The sequence below is a fragment of the Echinops telfairi genome, unplaced genomic scaffold (assembly GCF_000313985.2).
Source record: "Echinops telfairi isolate 266 unplaced genomic scaffold, ASM31398v2 ScPeMD7_9;HRSCAF=40, whole genome shotgun sequence".
NCBI lineage: Eukaryota > Metazoa > Chordata > Mammalia > Afrosoricida > Tenrecidae > Echinops > Echinops telfairi.
In genome coordinates, this window is record NW_022103906.1 from 15,463,668 (window position 1) to 15,484,325 (window position 20,658).

General features: G+C 34.1%; 1 protein-coding gene across 7 annotated transcripts in view; it reads right to left on the reverse strand.

The window, feature by feature from the left end:
* HMBOX1 (homeobox containing 1) overlaps positions 1-20,658 on the reverse strand; it is a 230,244-nt gene that overhangs the window by 91,148 nt on the left and 118,438 nt on the right. For all 7 annotated transcript variants that reach the window (XM_045286944.1, XM_045286941.1, XM_045286943.1 and 4 more), the window contains exons 5-6: positions 18,502-18,978; positions 9,440-9,525 (exon numbers count right to left, since the gene is read on the reverse strand). In XM_045286944.1, the coding sequence (XP_045142879.1) occupies positions 9,440-9,525; positions 18,502-18,978 (563 nt within the window). The remainder of the gene's footprint in view (positions 1-9,439; positions 9,526-18,501; positions 18,979-20,658) is intronic.

Consider the following 20,658-nt stretch of genomic DNA (forward strand, 5'->3'; position numbering starts at 1 on the left):
GTCTCGGGGAGGAGACGAGCCAGTCAGGATGCAATGTAACAATGATGAAAAATACAACTTTCCTCTAGTTCCTAAATGTTTCCTCCCCGCTCCCACTATCATGACATGAATTCTACCTTGCAGGTCTGGCTGGCTATACCAGAGGATGTACACTGGTACAGATAGGAACTGGAAATACAGGGAACCCAGGGTGGATGCGCCCTACAGGACCCGTGGTGTGAGTGGCAATACAGGGAGGGTAGAGGGAGAATGGGTAGGAAAGAGGGAACTGATTACTAGGAACTATATGTGACTTCCTCCCTGGGGGACAGATAACAGAAAAGTGGGGAGGGAGGGGGAAAATGAGGACCTAATGCAGGGGCTTAAGTGGAGAGGAAATGTTTTGAGAATGATGAGGGCAATGATTGTACAAATGCACTTTACACAATTGATGTGTGTATGGATTGTGATAAGAGTTTTATGAGCCCCTAATAAAATGATTATAAAAAAATTTCTGTGGTCCTCCAGGTTTGTTACCCAGGTAGCACATCCCTTTGTGCATAAATTAAAAAGTAGTAGGAACCCTGAATGGTAGAAGGTAAATGGAGAGATGAATTGGATTTGGTGACTTATAATATTTAAACTACCTAAGTCAAGCTTGTACAAGTCAGAGCTCACATGCAGTATGCTTCTCAAGAATTTCAGGTACCTGAGAATTTAGAAGTATATGGAATCGCAAATATTAGTTTTCCCCAATAAAACATCTAGCATACTTGTATCTTTTCACTTATGATCACTGTGGCAGTGGATTATGATCCTGTGCCATATGGGGGGGAAAAAAAGAATCAAAAAATAGGGTTTCATGAGGAAGAGATACAACGTCTTAATTATAATTGCATTCATTACCTGTCTTCATTTTAATATATATATTAAAGTCCCTAAATATGAATTAAAAAAAAAACATTTTAAACTTACACAATCCTTCTACCACCCCAAGAAATAAGTATACTATCATAAATTTTCCAAGGTTCTTGCTCCAATTCTGACCAATGTTCTCCCTCCCGCCCCCCTTTTAAACATATTTGCCACAACACAGTACCTGCCAGAGGATATCAGGTATTAGATAAATATTTGTGGAAGTACATTATCATTAACATCCGTAACCACTTACCAAACTACATTGTTTTAACAATTTCAATAGCAGCAATTTTTCACTGACAATTTTTTTTCATTTTAATTAGTGAAGACTAAACTTATCAGGAAGATACTACAGACCCATAAGTCTCAAGGGTCTTCCAAATTAATTTTTTGAAGTAAACAAATTAGAGGTAACCTTGCTGTTACAGTAGCAAAACCTTTAAAAGTACTGACACTTTCCTTGGTTTATAATACCTGGTCTGAAATTCTACGATTAAGAGGAGGATCAATTCATCTTTGTAAAAACTATTATTAGGCATAACATTTTTTAGCCTTCATTTTAGAGGTAAATTTAAAAGATAGGCAAATTTAAAGTGGTAGATAGGTACGTAAATTAAAAATGGTACAGTTGGGACAATTATAAAACTGGCTCAGAGCTTTTTTATACAGATTCTTACATTTTGGGAATGAAAACCACCAAATACAGGTAAGCTGTATGCTTGTTAAATGTATGTTTAGCTTAAAAACCTATGAAAATTACACTCAAAATGCACTGCCATCGAGTCAACTCTCCTCGTAGCGACAGGGTGGGATTCCCCCTGTGGTTTCTAGACCAGAGGTCTTCACGGGAGTAGAAAGCTTCATCTTCCATGGGCGCGACTGGTGGTTTTGAAATGTTGACCTTAAGGTTAAGAACCCAATGCATAATCACTACACTACCAGGGGTCCCTTCTGAAAACTCCGCTAGGAAAGATTATTTAGAAAATATTTGGTCAGAGCCTCTTTTTTTTTTGTAAATAAAAAACTTGAGGTTCAGAGAAGCTGAAAGACCTACGCGAGGGTCACAACCTGTTCAGTGGAATTAAAGGCTAAAATTCAGGTATTCTGTTGCTCTTCTACTACTTTACCATGATTCAAGAAAACAGTAACATTTTGATGAAATTCTTAAATTTCAGAGATGTTGCTTTTCTTCTTCCATATTAATATTTAAGAGAACACAAATCCAGTTGGCATAACTCTTTACCTGATACACACCTACTCGAGCACTATTCTTTACTTGTATTTTTCTGTCCTCTTGATTTTTCCCAGAGTTCACTTATAAAAACAGGAAAACGCTATAATATTTTAGAATTCTAAAAGAGCCTACTATGCTGGGAACAGACACACTTGTTATAAAGAGAAATTAGCGGCTGGAAGAGGCAAGAAAATGGTTTACCTTGAAACTGAATGCAGAACACACATTTATTACTAAAACAAAAGTGTTATTCGCTTCACTCTTGCCATTGTTAGTGAGAATTTAAGACTCCTGGTTGACCTTACAGAGGTAAACTATCCACCCGAGTGGGAGCAGCTGAGACGCTGTTAAAGAAGCTACAAATAACCTGCTGGGAAATTCAGCAAGCACTATTATTATATCCTGTTTATACTGTCATTTTTCCTATCAGTAGGATATTATTTATACAGGCCCCACCCATGAACTTCTTGTTTATTATAGAAACCCTCCAAATCTATAAAAAGAAGCCTCTGCATTTCTTTCTGGAACAAGCACATGTCTTATAATTTTACATCTCAGTACACTTTTTTTTTAGCACTCTCTTCTGCTGTGCATCACTCCTCATTTTTATCTTCAGGTTGATTTATTTCATTATTTCTCATATTAAAGGTGAACTTAAGAAACTTTACAAGAATTCATTACAAGGCAATGTTCTGGGACACCACACCTAAACTTTACTTTAGGGTAACTTTGCTCAGGCAGACATTCTCTAATTTACACTTGACTAATTTGTTGAAACAGAAAACTGTAATCTATACTGATCAGGCTCGGAGTCCTGGTGTCATAGTGGGGTGGGTAGGTGCTGGGCTGCTAACTGCAAGGTCAGCAGTCCGAATTCACCAGCTCCCGTGTGAGAAAGAAGCTTTCTACTCCCATGAAGAGTTACAGTCTTGGAAACCCAAAAGGGCAGTTTTGTCTTACTGGCTCACCATGAGTCGGAATTGACTGGATGGCAGTGAGGTTAGCCTAATCACATGCCCTAGCAAACGACTGCTGGATGCCTTCATGATCCCTTACCCAGGAACCTGCTATCCCATGTAGGTCAATTATGAGGGCCAGGCTTTATTTTTGTTCTCATCAACTCACTATTCTTTAGCTGGATCTCATCTTACCTGATTTGAGCAGAGTAACTAGATAGGCTGGTAGAAAAATGCAACAATCAAGAATATTACAGAAACACATGACACAGGGCATTGGAGAGATGAGTATAGAATTTCAAAGGCATAAATTTAACTTGAACAGTTAATACCAACTTTGTCAGTTGATACCTACTCTAATGCATGCTGGACCTAATCTGTTTTTCAACAGTTTCTGGATTTTTGTTTTTTGTTTTTGTTCATTCATAGTAGGGTGTACCTCTGAAGTGTATGTCATCGGGGTCACCCTCTTGAAGTTGTGTTATGTTTTTCTGGTTTTTTGGTATATGAAACCCAGGATTGATTGATAAGGGTTTGTGGGCAGGGGGTAAAGTGATGGGGGTGGTAAATGCAAGGGAGGGAGGGAGGGCTAAAAGGGAGATAATGTCAAGGTGTCCAGGAAGAAAAAGAATGTTTGGAAACAGATTGTGGTAGCAATTGTACAATTCTGCTTGACATGATTGAACTATGGGATGATATAATATATGTATTATATCATATCAATAATAAAAGATTATATAATAAAAATCATAGAATGCATTACATTAGGCAAATCTGATGCAAAAAAATTAAAGTTTAACTGTACACTTTAAAAAATTAAGGTGTAAAAGCAAAGATATTACTTGAGGATAGAGGTTCATGTGTCCTAAGACATGGTATTTTCAACGGTCGCTAATCAGTGTTGGGATTCAAATAATTTAACAACCAGTTCACTACACTAATGATCATTTTAAGTATAAAAAAATACACCAAAAAGTCATTGATATTCCATATGGAACAATAAAAGAGGTACACATACTAGATTATAAGAGCTTTAAAATATTAATAAGAAAGTATTAATATCTGACAAAAACAAGTAAAATGCTATTTAAGATATAAAAAAAAAGATATACATGAATTCAGTAAGGTGTCTAATTGACCAATGAACCAATCTGGTAATCAATCATCATTCTCTTCTTTTCTCTGTTCATATAAACAATTGAATTTATAGTACATAAAAGAAAAATGTGATTTTTGTCAGGTTAGCAATTCATGTAGCATATGTTGAATAAAGCAATAATTTGGGGGGATAAGGAGCAACACTGGACAAAGTGAGAGTGGACAACTACTCACATATGTAATTTGTTATGGGCATTACTAACAGTCCCTTTATTTTACAAAGTAGATAGGTAAACATGAAGTGTTCACGGTACATGTACAACATGCTTAACTGAAATGAATACTGAACCTCAAGGTAGTGAATTAAATGTAGCTAATTAAAAAAGGAAAAAAGAGATCAAAGAAGTCAGAATGAAGATAAAAGCAGAGACAATCTTGATAAATAGATATTGATAATGCTGACATTAGGAGGAGAAAGACAACAACTGTGAAACATCCCAATCAGAAGAATCTTGGAAATAGTAAGCAATTGAATTTACCTAAGAAGTTTACACAAAACACAATGTCAATGAAAAAAGGGTGGAAAACAAGTGTCAATGAAAAAAGAAGTTTCATTGTTTTTGACAATAAAGTACCAAATCAAATATTTCTGACCATCAGAGGACAATTTTTTAAGACCAATGTAACTCATTTGATAAAGACATATAACATATATAAATAACATAATGCATTGACTTTATATTTTATTTGATCATTTAATGGTAAATATTATTTTTAAATTCCCAAAAGAATCCAATATAAAATGTATCATGTTTATACTGATTGCATTAGGTCTATTTTAATATTCACTTGAAGAAATTACACAACAAAATTAATTTACTTCAATTGAAAATAGCTAAATTATTTGCAATTTTACTGAGCCTAACATTACTTGCTTTGGTAATTTGTAAATTTATAAAAAATTAGTTATGCTGATATTTTATGTATCATCAAGTACTTCTGTATTATAATGATAAAATGCAATACAGGAGCAAGATTACTAGATGAGCACTCAACAGAAGTGTACTATGAATCTAAGTCTACCACAGTCTCACAGCTTAACTTTGAGCAGATCACTTATAAAATTTTGACAACTGTTTCTTTACCTACAAAATGAAAAAAAAAAAAAAATTCAAGTTCAAAGAAATCTTTTTGACTTAATGTTAGAGGGGGTTGGTTTTGTAAAATGCCATAGATGAGCTTTGAAAATGCAGAATTTTATATAGATTGTGATAAGAATTGTACGAGCCCCCAATAAAATGATTTAAAAAAAATAGAAAATGCAGTTTCAAACACTAGTGGGGCAGGAAGAAGTCCAGTTTTAAAAGGAGTCGATGAAAGATGGGAAAAGGGGGGAAGAGGATCTTAACAGTATCGATTTCTTTCTTGGTAATTTTGGCAAAAGGGTTAATTATAGGTAAGGAGAATGGCCAATGAAAAGTTTAGCCAATGTAGGAAATATTCAGGCCGGGAAAACAAGCATGTTTATAGGTTAAGGAGAGGGATAAGTGATGAGTGAGAAATTTAAAATATCAACGGTAGAAAGGTTACTAGAAATAGAAGATAATGATATGACAGTAAATCTTGGTGGGAGTTGGGGGAGCAATTTAAAGAAGATTAAATAGATGATTTAACGTGAAAGGGAAGAAAGACTTCACAAGAGAAAAAACAAGAAGATAAAGCTGTTTGCTAGGAGCAAGAAAGGTAGAATTTGGTTCAGATTCTAAGTGATGAAGGAAGCTGTATGGAGATAGGGAAATAGGGAGAACATGAATAAAATTCAATGCTGAAAACAGACAGCATTAAATTTTCTTCTAGAGGCTAGAAGAATATTTGTAGCACTGACAAAAGCAACATAGGTGTGAAGTAAAATCAGTTTGAGGAACAAAATAATAATGTTCAGTTTGAAATATATAGTCTTTGAAAAGATAGGTAGCCTAAGTAAAAATGTCTTAAAAGAGAACTGAGGGAAAATATATATATCACACTAGCATGCAAGAAACTTATGCGTTTGAAAGTAGTCTGGCTCAAACAAGCAACTTTAAGAGTTATCAAAACAGATATAACAGTTGGAAGGTTTAATGATGGAAATGACAAATTTCTATAGGTCTAAAATAGCATTTTATAAAGCACTTTCACAAGGGAGCTGAAACATTCACAAAATGAATTCAGGGAACTATTTTCTCCAAGGACTAAGGTCACAGCTTTTGGAGGCACTTAAAAATAAATATGAAGCAAACATGAAATGACCCAAGATGAGAATCAGAAAAGATCAAATGGAGAATATATGGGGTAGAAAGATAAGGAGTTAGGGGTGTTGTGTTGATAAAATGATACACACCTAAAGACAATAAACGTAACAGGCAAAAAAACAAGAAGATACCCCAAAACTGGAACTGGAAATAATTAAAGTAATATAGAAGTTTTAATGGACAATGAACATTTTAATGGACAATGAAAGTAGAGAAAGATCAAAATGAGAAGTTTTAAAAAATGTAAATATTACATTGCAGAGATAACTTTAGTGTAGCAAAAGTAAGGGCAATGTAATAAAACAGATAATACATGCATAAATACTTTTTCAAATCTTATTTTCTAAAATAGCAGAATGCATCACATTGACTATTATTAATGGAGGCAACGTTAGACTTTGTCAATCCAATGGAGTTAATGTCAGGAAGACAAGCCACAGGTTCCCAGAAGAGTACATCTCAAACCTAAATCAAGGGTAGGGGTGGAGGGTTAGGGTGGATATGGTTAAAAGTTACTGAGTTTTAAAAAAAGTTACTCAGTTGCAGTTAAGTTTAGAGTGCTACTCTGTATTTCTACATTTCTAAGAGGCTCCCAGGTGATGCCAAAACTGTTGTTCATGGACAACACATGTCTTTAGTTTCCCTTTTCAAAAAGGGCAGTATTGAGAAATGCCGAAGAAATCCTTTTCTAAGGTATTTCAGAATAATTTGCATCAATATTGGAAGGGCTTCAAAAGTTAATTATTTTAAAAGTCTATGATGATTTAAGATTTAGGGTATTCATGCTATTCATACATGTTCTTTCCTCCCCTCTCTGGACAAAAAGAATTTTCTAATGCTGCTGTTCCTTAACACTAAATTTTTTTTAAATTTATGTTTGCAAACTAGAAAATATTATTACTTCTAATCTTAGGGCTGAAGCCAAAGTGCTAAATGACAACACTCTCTATTTTCACACTCCTTATCAGCAGACTTCAGTAAAACCTGTTGACTTGCTCTCACAGTGTCCTTAGCACAATAACTTAGCACATACACTGAGTATAAGCCACCCTGAATATCAGCCGAGGCACCTAATTTTACCACAAAACTACATAAAAAATGTGCTGAAAAACTCAGCTTAGACACGAATATATACGGTAGTCCTTGAAAATAAAGGTAACAATTTGTATAAAAACACCCCCTTGAAGAACACCTAACAACTCAACAATTAAATTCATATCATCCACTGCATAAGGTTTCTGTAAGGAAAGGCATACATTAAAGCTTTTAGATATTAAAAAAGTAGGCATTGATAAAAATGTAACTTGTACGTATGTGTGTGTGCATAGCTCTATGTATATGTGCAAACACACACATTACACAAAATATAGATCTAACACTGTCAAGATAAAATTTAAGATATAAGATTCATTTTTATACAAATGGTCAATAACAATTGTCTTCGGAGAAGCACGGTACACTCCTTGGAAGTGAGAATGGCAAGACATCATCATCTTACAGATTTTGAGGAGAGACCAGTCCCCGAGGAAGGACATCATGCTTGGTAAAGCAGAGGGTCAACAAAAAATAAGAAGACCTCCAACAAGATGTCAGTGCTTCATTTCATTGTACATAAGGTTGTTATGATTTGGGACCAGCTTGGTGGCATCTAACAACCAGCACAAGAATAACCTTTTAGGTAAACTAGCTTTCATATGTAGTAATGTCTAGATAGCAGAAAAAGGATCTTAGCACTAGAAGGTACTGCTGAATATCAACTCCAACTATTTCACTGTAGAGGTGATAAAACTGAGACATAGATGAAACATAGCTTGACAGTGGCATTAAAAAAAAAGGAGGAAAGGAGTAAATAAGTTTTTATAACTATCTCTGTATCTTAGTCTACAAAAAAAAAAAATCATTGAAAGTGTTTCAGATTCCTCTCATGCAAAGCACAGTTAGTTGTTTTTTTTTAAGGGTACTTCCTATATGGTGGCACCTTCAGGTAAGCATTAAACTGCTGACTGTAAGGTCCATAGTTCAAACCTACCAGTTCCTTCACAAGAAAAAGATGAGGCTATCTGCTCCAATAAAGATTTACAGCCTTGGAAACCCTATACAGCAGTGTTTCCCAAAGTGGGTGATAATGCCCACTGAGGTGGCTGGAACAATCCAGGGAGACTGCAAAAGCAGATACCTGTATCATGGAACAGGCTATAAGACAAACATTTTTAATTACTGGGGGAGCTGAGTAAAATTTTCTTCTGAAAAGGGGGTGGTAGGCCAAAGAAGTTTGGGAACCTATGCCATACAGGGTCCCTATAAGTCAGAACAGACTCAACAGCACCTAGCCACAACATGAATCACAGAGATCCAAGAAAGGACAGCTGCATGCACACAGAAAAGACAGACCAGCCCCCAAAAGAAGAACGCCATAGAAATAGAGAATGACACATGTACTAGGGATGACCACATACTAGGGATGGGACTGAAGTGGAGGTAGGGTGTCAAGGGGAATGGGATGGGACCAAAAAACTAAGAGAAGAGAATGTTAATGGACATTAAACTTTTATCTTCTCAGTAATGTTTGAGGAAAGCTTTCACATATAGGAAAGTTGTTTAAAAGCGACTTCTTTTATCCTCTCAAGTTATTTTTTAATTGGTAAAATCAGGATTAAATCAGGGATTACATTAAAAGTTTAAAAAATAGGGTAATAGAAGTTGGATGTGCATGTGGATAAACCCTTTTAAAATTACAAAGTAGGAAAATTCGTATCAGTAAAGAGCTATAAAATTTACCAGCACAAGCTCAGGGGGAAAAAAAAAGACTAGAGAAGTTCCATGGTATCAGCACAGGCATACATTATTATGCCCAAGTTGACAGATCTGCACTGCACTGCAGAAATCCAAGTACTATTCCAACATCTGCAGCAGTAGGCAGAGACTAGACATGATTCCAGAATAAAGGGCTCTTAAGCTCTTACCTGTTACCTGTGCAACAACTGCTTGGGAAATCCTCCGATTGGCAAGAAAGGCTTTGATTTCCTCTTTTATCACACTGCTGTCCCTCCTAACAAAAACAGAAGACAAGACCAACAATGTATGTTGACGGTAGAAATCCTCATCTTTGCTAAAATCGGTGAAGCAGAAAGGCAGGGAGAACACAGAAAAAAAGGACACAAAAATAAAAGATAAAAAAGACCAAATGCATGAAAATATGAAATCAAAACAAATCAGGAAACACCAAATATTCAAGTCCTAATACATCACATCATCAGCCAGATGCTTTAGTAAATGCCACAGTAGATAATAAGTCTCATACCAGAAGACTGGGTAATCGCATGCTAGGTATAATTCACATTAAGAACAAGGCTGCCATATGGTATATACTAAGTTTCATTACTGGGGAATGAATATATTTTACACAGACAGAAACCCTAGAAAAATAAAAGCAACAAAACAATCAAATGTGAGTAGCATGTTAATTATGCCACTGCATAGATGTTTATTTTTATAACCTTTGATAAGAACATAGAAATCTCATCCTCATCCTTACAACTGCTAACATTATTACCCATTAGAAGAAAGGCTGTCCTTAATCTGCCCATTTTTTTACCCTGTATAAATAAAAATATACATAAAGCGGGAAGGGTTAAATATAAAATTTTAATATTAAAAAAGGTACTTAGTTGTTTACTGTTACATGTAAATCAGAATATTTAGAATTTAAAGACTACTATATTTTGTGTCCTCTGGATTAATAATGATGGGTCTCATTCTTCCTGTAGTAAGATAACATTTTATAAAATTTTACTTTTTTTTTTTTTAAATAACAAATTTTCAGAAGACTAGAAATCCTTTGGATTGACCACTTTCTCTTTCAATGCTTTATTTTCAAAAGACTTATATAAATAGAGCACTGATTTTTGTTCAACTTTAAAAGTCACAGAATAATAGTAATTAATTTTCTAATGCAGAGGGGCTAACTCCAGTGTTTAAGCTGTTTTTGTACGACCTGCAAGAACTGCTTTCACAGATGAACATTCACAATTGATTTCACAGTAACAACAACAAAAATCCCATTAAACTTACTGCCATCAGTCAACTGTCTCAGAGACTTAGGCAAACTATAATCACATCTTTAAAAATTCCATTCATTAGTACAGCTGTGATACAAAATAATGTACACAATTATGCTTATGATATTTTAAATCTTGTCAATAAAAATCTTGTAGAAATTTATTCTGTCCTATAAATATTTATGTACTGTGTTCTCAAATTTACTCCTTGGCCACAAAATCTAAAATGTTTACTACCTAGTCTTTTACAGAAAAAGTTTGTAAACCTTGACATAATGTAACACAAGGGTTCAAACCTTTATAAATAATTTTGTGAACAGAACCCAAACTCTTTCTAGGGGCTCAAATTTCTCTGTTGATTATTTGACGAAATTAATGAAAAATATTCTATCCCAAAACAATCAGTTGTGATATAATCTGGACCAGGTTTTTGACTTCTCAGTGAGAAGAGACTGTAATATTCAGCCTGTGTTTGGAAATTCTGGAAGAGAGGAGAAAGGCAGTGGTGCTAACAGTTTCCATGTTGGAACATTACAGGAGTTTTCCTGATCCACTGGTTGGAAATCTTAATTAAAAAGATACCGAAAGGCTGACTCAGAGACCTTATAGGATAGGGTAGAACTGCCTCTATGCATTTCCAAGACAGTAACTCGTTATGGGAGCTAAAAAGCCATATCTTTCTCTCATGGGCCTACTGGAGGTTTAGCAGCCCAAGAAGTAACCACCACACCACCAGTGCTCCTTTGTACTGGCTAAGATTTCTCTAAAAGTACATTTCTATTTGAAATCTTTATTTGAAAAATATGCATCGTTATTTTATTTTAAAATTGTATGCTGGAAAGAAAAGGCAAAAATAAATATGCTTTTAAAAGAAAAGCAAAATAACTGTTGATTAAAATACAGATGATGTGGAACAATCTTCAAATGTCCATTCTAAACAGTTGAGCAAGAAATGTCTTTACAAGTATCTAGCTATTCCAATTGGCTTATGAAAATAAAATAACCAAAGCAGCTGTTTTTGATAGAGATGCAAAATTAATGAAAGAAAATTTAAGCAAAATATATTTCAACATATAGAATATTGTAAGGAAAAAAGAACAGCGTTTAAGAGAATATTATGGTTAAATACAAAATGTGTTATGTGGGTAAAAATTATTAAATGGTGTTTTCTTGATTGTTTTAAATTTAATTAAAATTATTTTATTTTAAATCAAATATACCCACAGTAGGCACTAATAAATCATACAGAAAAGATAACACTCAATTATTCAATAGGAAATTATCCAGTTTCTGATTTTGTCACAATTTTGTAATATAGTATTATCAAAGGACTACAGCAAATAAAGGAAGCCTGAAAGTTTGCAAGATAGCAGTAATTTACTTAAAATTCATCAACAATTTATCCTTTCAGAGCCTACAGATTTAGAACCCATAATGAGTAAACAGGACAAAATAACATACTATTTATTCAACAGATTTTTCAGAGAAGCTTTTTCATATTGAAGGGAAAAAATACCTACAACTTAAGAAATAAAGGTATACTTGGGCAAGTCATTTAGTCAAGTTGAGTTTTGATTTCATTATCTAGAAATTCAGGGTATGAATACCCCTCACCAGGCTTAATATTTTTATCTTCGAGAACTGAACTGAAATCATAATGTTTATAATACATAAATTTTTTATGTAATGCTAATTTTGGAAGTATAAAAGCTGTAATATATATTGACCATTACTTTATAAAGCCTTAGGAAAGACTGCATGGGAAGTAGAAACAATTGATCCTCTATAACAGTGGTTCTCAACCTTCCTAATGCTGTAACCCATTAATACAATTCGTTCCTCATGTAGTGGTGACTCCCAACCATAAAATTATTTTCATTGTCACTTCATAACTATAATTTTGCTACTGTTATGAATTAGGCAACCTCTGTGAAGGAGTCGTTCGACCCTCACAGGGGTCGCAACCCACAGGTTGAGAACCACTGCCCTATTAACTTTATAAGACTACCTCAGTGACAGATAATTTGAAGTAAAGAGATTTCTGTAAAGTCAATTTAACATAAAAGCAGTTGTGTCATTTAGTTGGTTCTAAAAGGCTTTCTCCTTTATTAAATTTTTATTGTGGTTTAGATAAAATTTACTTATCAGGTCATCAGGTTTGATTCACTAACTTAAATAACTCATCAAACCTCCCAATAGCTTATCCTGTACAAGGTATTTTCAAAGACGAAACAGCATTTAATTTTCATGGTTATATTTTATAGACGTACATTGATAAACCATTGGGTTATCAAATTAATGGCAATGGGTTTTCTTGGTAGGTTGGGTTAACTTTCTTATTCAAATTTTCACAAGCTGTTAACTTGTCTAGCTCCAGTGGACTACGCTTCTGACTCAGAATCCTCATTCACAATGGAAGTGGTTCTCAACCTTCCAAATGCCGTGACCCTTTAATAGAGTACCTTATGTTATAGTGGCCCCCCAACCATAAAATTACTTTTGCTGCTACTTCATAACTATAATTTTGCTATTGTTATGAATCAGGTGACCCCTGTGAAAGGGTCATTTGATTCCCAAAGGGGTCAAGACTCACATGTTGTGAATCATTGGAAAAGAACCATTTTAATCCATAGGGTCTTAAAAGACTGATTTCTCCTAAGTAAATCAGTAGGCCTTTCTTTCTAGTCTGTCTTAGTCTAGAAGCAATGTTGAATCCTAATTAGCATTATAAGAATATACCGGTATCTACTGACAGAGAAACAATAGCTGCCCATGAGGTGTATGACCCAGGAATCAAACCCAGGTATGAATCTTCCCACCATTCTTATTTGTATAGCTTGCTGAACTTTCCATAAGGAGCCCGGGTGGCTTAGTGGTTATTGTTGAGCTGTGATCCCCAAGGTCTGCAACTGGAAACCAACAGGCATGCTGGGTGTAAAAAAGAGGCCTTTCTACATAAAGACTTACAGTCTCAGAAACCCACAAGGGCAGTTCTACCCTGTCATATAGGGTCACTATGAGTCACTTTCAGCTCAATGGCTGTAAGTCTGGTTTTGGAAACTTACATTACTCACACTCAGATCTTTTCCAATGTCTAGATGAACTTAATAATGACGTTTATGGAAACACTCCCTTTTAAAGATACAAAGTAGCTGTTACCTATTCCGAGCAATCCTCCCTGCTCTCCCCAGCTAAAAAAGATATTTTCTTCCAATACCTAATTCAGCATTTCAATTATATGGCTTACATATTAATGCAGTACATGCTATTCTGTATTATAATTGTTTCTGATCTTGTCTTATCTCAAGAGCCTGTAAAGATTGTGTATAATTCATCATGGACTTTGTATATATAAGAACAGAAGAGTTTAATTTGTTCATTAAATGAAAAAAACTGTAATTTAAGATAAAAGGTTACATAAAATGGAACACCTGATCTAGATGTTTTTTTAAAAACTCTACATTCTAATTCTATTCTCATATTTGTTTAAGCTCCCTAAGTCAAAATGGAAAATAATTATTAAGACTAGCTCAAAAAGATATCGTTTCTCCTTTTCTGGACTACAGGAGGAAACAGCCCATTTTTAAAAAAAGGTATATTTAAGATCTTCCATTCACTTGTAGATAATATATATAATACAGACTTTAGGAGCCTTTAAAGCTACCCATCTAGGCATCTAGACTTTTAGAGATGGAGCATTACTTACCAAGACAGACTATTGCACAGTTGAAAAATATATTGATAAATTCTTTCATGTTTAAATAAAAATTTGCAGCTTTTAACTTCTAGCTATGGAGATAAAGAAAACAATTTAAAAAAATTTAAAGATAACTCTGAAAGAAAACATACTCAAACTATTAAAGTGATAAGAGTATATATTGTGAACGTATCATACCCTACCTACAGAAGTAAATACTCTATTGTGTGGCCATAGGTGACCTACTTAGAAGAAAGCCTAACAACTTGTTACAAAATACAAATATCAGAAAACTCACTGCCATCAAGTCAATGCCAACCCCATAGGATAGAGTAGAACTGCCCCTGTGAGTTTCCAAGACTAGAACTGTTTATGGGAGTAGAAAGCCCGGCCTTTCTCCCAAGAAGTGGCTGTTGGTTTCAAACTGCTGACCTTCCAGATTACAGCCCAATTCATAACCACTATGCTACCAGGGATCCCTACAAAATACTCAAACTTTAATATACAGAAGGTTAAGAATAATATCTTTAGTGTGTAGCATTCATTAGTTCTGATAGGTTTTATTTAATTATTTTATAATATTTGGACAATAGATATATATCAGTAGATATTTTATCAGATATGTGTGTAGGTGTATATAAGTGTGTATATATATACATCCATATACAATATATTAGTGGTTTACAAACATTAAAACATAAAATGGATCTTCATTCTAGCTCTTAACTAACTTAAAATTCTCTTTAAAGTGCAATAATCAATAATTTGTTGAGTTTGCACGAATTTAGCTTTCATTTTTTTACAAAAAATGGAAAATCAGTAGTTTCTTTCTGATTCAATTAATCAACCATACAATTATAACTTGACTGGGTCCTAAAAAAATGTACCTTGAAATGGTTAGCAGTTGTGGATACATGGGTTATGAAATTTAAAACAAATATGTTTTATTGTTGAGTGCCTTAGAGATTGGAGAATGTGGGCAGCAAGAGGTGAATTATGTAAGAAGAAAATGAAGCAAGGAGGCCTTCTTCATTCTCCCCCAATTAGACACCACCAAATCCATTTTGTTAATATCACCATAGTGTTGAATGAACAGCAAGAGAGTATGAGTCTTAAGTGGTCATGGGACCCTCAGATCCAATGCTTAAAAATTTCTCTAATGTTCCATCACATGTAAATTCACTTAGTTAATAAATGATTGATATGCAGTAGCAAATACCATTTGGGATGGTAAGCTCATTAAAGCTTTCACTTTCTATAGATATGAAAATTTATTTACAGAGACAATAGCTATCAGTGACATACTAGTATTAAACACATGAGCTAGAATTCAGCTGCCACTTAATATTTAAATTTTCTTAGGCAAATTATTTCATTTTTGTGAATTTCAATCTTTCTCTACCAACCTTGTAAGATGGCTGTAAGAATTAAAAGTAAAAGCAGACATTCAAAAAACGTTCTCCTCTGACCTGAGAAGAATAACTAACATCTGCACTCTAGAATAATGCTGAGGAAAATGAGAGGTAGGGAGCAGTGGAGGAGTGAAGCAGTACAACTGTGAGCAAGGATACAATGGCAGATGATAAAAGAAAAACAAAAGACCCAATGACAACCCTTCGTGTTTAAAGGATAACAAAGCAGCAATCAAGAAAGAACCAGAGAAAAGTAAAGAAGATAAAGTTTCCAAGTTAGGAGCAATCAGCAGCTTTTATGTAAATAACTAAGTGTAAAACATATGCGTAACAGAAACTTGAGTGTGTGTAACATGGGGATTGAACTATAAATCCTAGTAGCTGCTATATGGGTTCTCTATTTTGAGGGATATCAACTACTAACAGTGAGATTTTATTAGATTCTTATTAAACCAACCAATCTTCTAGACCCTTTTGTTAAAGATAAAGTTCTATCAAACTTCTTAGTATAATGCATTTGAAAATTAACAGTTATCCCCAAAGCTGATCAAAATGCTAATAGCAAAATAAAAACCAGGCTAGCAACCTAAGAAACAAATTTTTTAATGAATTTCCTCAACTCAGGATTAGAAGCTAATTTTGTTAATTTTCAAAGACAGAAAAACCTTTCATTTCTCCAACTGCTCTACCCTTTCATTTACGTTAAGTTCAAAAGTAACATCTGATCTTTAGCCAAGTGCTTTAACATGGAAAAAAGGAATCAAAGTCAAGTTGCACTCCTATATTTTCAAATTTTAGAAGATAAATAACTTATGAAATTATCTATTACAGGAACTACATTGGAATCCACAAACAACAGTCCATTTTACCCAAAAGTCCATATTTCTTTGAGTTATTTCACTTTTATAGAAATACAAGATGGATTTTTCACATAGCAACATTAAGTCACTATTGCACTTTTTATGTTGTAAAATAATTTAAAAGAACTAGAATTGAGAACATTGTAAGTCTTACTGTAACTGACAATTCCTTCCATATCTTTCATCATCTACTGTACCTAAATTGTATGCGGATCTCCCTACTCCTGCACTTATATAGTAATGATAATCTTCTGAATATCACCTCTCTTCTTAGGAGTAGTAGTGGTATAGTAGGTTATGCACTGAGTTGGTAACCCAAAGGTCAGTTGTTCAAAACCACCAAGCATTCTGAGGAAGAAAGATGTTGCCTGTTCTTGTAAAGATTTAAAATCTTAGAAACCCAAAGGAACAGTTCTACTCTGTTCTACACAATCACTGAGTTGGAACTGACTCAATGGCAGTGATTTTTTGTTTTGTCTTTACTGTTAGAGCCTGTATAACTTGATTCTAACTAACGTAAACATAACTGATTTACTATGGAACTCAAAGCCTTCTAAACTGGCACTATCTAATAAGACATTATTATTACAGTCTAGCTCATATGTAATCATTATCAGACTGCATGTGCCATGATTTCTTTATACTGAGTACTTACTGCCATCAAGTCGGGGCTACCTCAAGTGACTCTATAGTACAGGGCAGAACTGCTCCCTTTGAATATGAGACTGTAGCTTTTTTTAAAAAAGAAGTTGTTGAATTTAAAAAATATATTAGTTTTTATATATATATATATATATATATATATATATAAAATCATTCCACAGTTCAATCATGCCCAACAGCGCTGTACATTTGCTACCCAAATCAGTTCCCAAACATTCCTTTTCTACATAGACTCCTTGACATCATCTCCGTTTTCATCTCCGTTTCAGCCACCACCACTGTACTCTCCTCCCCTCAAACCCTTATTCTATTTGTTACCTGTTTAGGTTCATCAGTCCTAGGTATCATACACAAAAAACTGAAAGAAATATAACACAACTTCAAAAGGGTGACCCCCACGACCTGACACCTCTGAGATACATCCTGTTGGAAACTGTAACTCTCTCTGAGTGTAGAAAGCCCCATCTCTCTCCCTCAGCTGGAGGTTTTAAATTGCTGACCTTGCAGATTACAGCCCAATGCATAACCAGTAAGCCACCAGGGTTTTACATTTGAGTAGTAGTAACTTCAAATTAAAGTTCTCACATTTTATAGTTGTGGCTATTCTTTAAGGTTTGGCTAAATTAATTAAACATACTGAGCCCTCATGTGCCAGGGGCAGTTCTAGATAGTGGCATTATAGCAATGAATAAGACAGCTCCTGCATTCAAATGCTTTGGGTCCAGTGTGAATGAAGCCTGTTCTAACACCACTGTTGAAAATGGACACATTTTCTAAGTGATGAAATCCCTATGTGCTTAGCACTTACCTGGTAAGAATTATATTAAAATATATACAAAGAAGCTATTCCAAAAATTAGAACTTTATGTTTTTAAGGGGTAGAAAATATACCAATTTTTCTTCTAAGAACATTATTTTTTATATAATAAATGCTCAAATTACTCTGTTGACTTAAATGCTGGCAGGAAAAGTTAAACGTGTACAAATTCTACATTATTATAAAATTATCTTATTGCTCAGGTGAAGTATATACAATGGATTTAGGGATTTGAATACAACTGATAGCCAGAAGTGAGCAACTAGAGCCTCAGAGAAGACTAATCTTTGATAAACAGAAAATGAAAAAGATTTCTCAAACAGCAGAGAGAAAGCATTAATGTGAGAGAAGAAAAGGTAAATCCTTAAAATCTGAAATTTTTTCTTTCAATTCCAAAAGGAGGGAAGGTAAGAAATCACAGTTGTTATAAATAAGTAGCTGAAATGTAATTTATTATCCAAAAACTGTCTAAGGATATACACACTTGTTGAGGACTCTGAGAAAGCAAAGCCACTGACCTCATTAATTCCTCCACTTTATCATCTACATCTAGGTCCTCTTCTGAGGCTTCAAAACTGTAAGACCTCTGACCCATGCTGTTTGCATGATAGCGAGTTGGTGACATCTTTCCATTGGAGGTGGATAATCGCTCGCTATTCTCCCTCCCATTCTGATTGGTAGTGCAAGGCTGTGGGGAGGTATCATAGCTGTTGCTGGGTGATGGGGACATTCCCGAATGCTGGGTCTGTGTGGAAGCTGTAGCTGTAGAGGAAGATGCTGGAACATTATTGGTACTATTCCCATATGAACTTCCTCCATAGCTGGACCTTCTTCCAAACTTGTCACTATGTTCTTGATCAAGACGTTCCAAAGTTTCCAAAGCATGGAGGATTTCATGTTTAGTCATTCCAGTACGCCGAAGGCGCTGAAGCAGATCTATCTGTTCTATGGTAAATCTGGGTTCATCTGTATAGTGAGACATGGTTTCCAGCAAACTAAAGGGGAAAAAAATGAATAAAAAAGAAGTCCCTTTATTTACAATAATCTACCATAGAACATAATATAAAAAATGCTCAGAAGAATTTATATTTTTACATACAAAACGGTATCAACTTCTTTACTGACAATAATAAGGTATGCCACAGAGCAGAATTATATTGCCACAGTAAATGGACTGGTACAGATATTGCATTTATTAGGTAATACACACTGGTGTTAGGTGCTGTCAAGTTGGTTCCAACTCATAGGGACAGAATGAAATACTGTCCAGACTTGGGCCATGTTCACAATCACTGCAATGTTTGAGACCACTGTTGCAGCCAAAGTGTCAATCCATCCCACTGATTTCTTCCACTTTTTCACTAACACTGGGGATAACATAAAACTCAATTTCCTAAGATATACAATTTGTCTTTTTCTCAATTTTAGTAAGTATATATCTGAACCAAAATTTCAGTTATGGCAATAATGTCAAAAACAACTGATAACTGGCAAGTGTTTTTTCTACCTCAAATTTATTATTCTACATTAGCATGGTTATAAAAAATTGAAGAAGTAGCGCATAGTATCTCCCCCTTATCCAACTAATATCAGCAAAACCTGAAGTAAAAACTCTATAATTTCATTTATTAAAAACAAGTTATATGCTAAACTAAGCCCAAGCAAACACTGAAGTGAGAGATTTACATAAATAGCTTATTAAGTACCATTTCATCCACTACTTGGAAATTTCATGAGTATTTCATCTCTGTAATACATTCTCTCTTAATAGTTATCCTGAGAAATGGATATTGCATGGTTTTACCCAAACTGAGCTCTTTATTTTCCTGAGGAAAATGCTTCTAAAACATGTCTCTTTAAACTAGCACCAGATACTACAGCACATCTGAAAATGTCTTTTTTAGAGTAAGTAACAATGTTAGGAGATTTTTCAAGTATAAAACATCTCACCAATCAAAATCTTTTCTTATAAAACCTGACTTTCAAAAAAAAAAGAATACAACATTTTGATATTTTTGTTTAATTAATGGTTCTATGATTTTATAGCAATACCTTTTAACGTAAAGACACATCAAAAATAATTTGGACGTATCCACATAAAAATGTTACTAGTAGTACAGTAGTTACTGCTGGATGGTAAATAGTGGATCTTCTTATATTTTTTCCCTTTCATCTTCTTTATTTTTATATATTTCAATAGTAAACATTTGCCAATGTGATCATAAAAATGTTATTTAGAATATTCACCAATATATATATTCTAAAAACCTGTCTTTCCCATTTGAGAGTTTTAAAAAGTACTAATCTCTTTATTAATATTATTAGTTCAAATAAGATTTTAATTATTTGATACAAGGCATGCAATAAGTACTAAATAATGTTTGCTAATGGAAATAGATTCCAAAGAATTATCTCATCTTTTACTATATGGGCCAGCTAAAGACTTCACTGTTTCTTCATCCGGTTTGATAAAAATGTATTAAATGTTAACTTTTACCCTGCCATTTGATAAGCATTTCAATAATGTAACCTCATCTAATCCTCTAAAATAATCATTTGTGGTAAATATTATTATTCCTTTTATATGAACTGAAATGGAGACTCAAAGTAGTTTGTACTTTGCAGAAAGTCTGAGTAAGAAGTAGAAACAGAATTTAAATCTACTTCTTAATGAT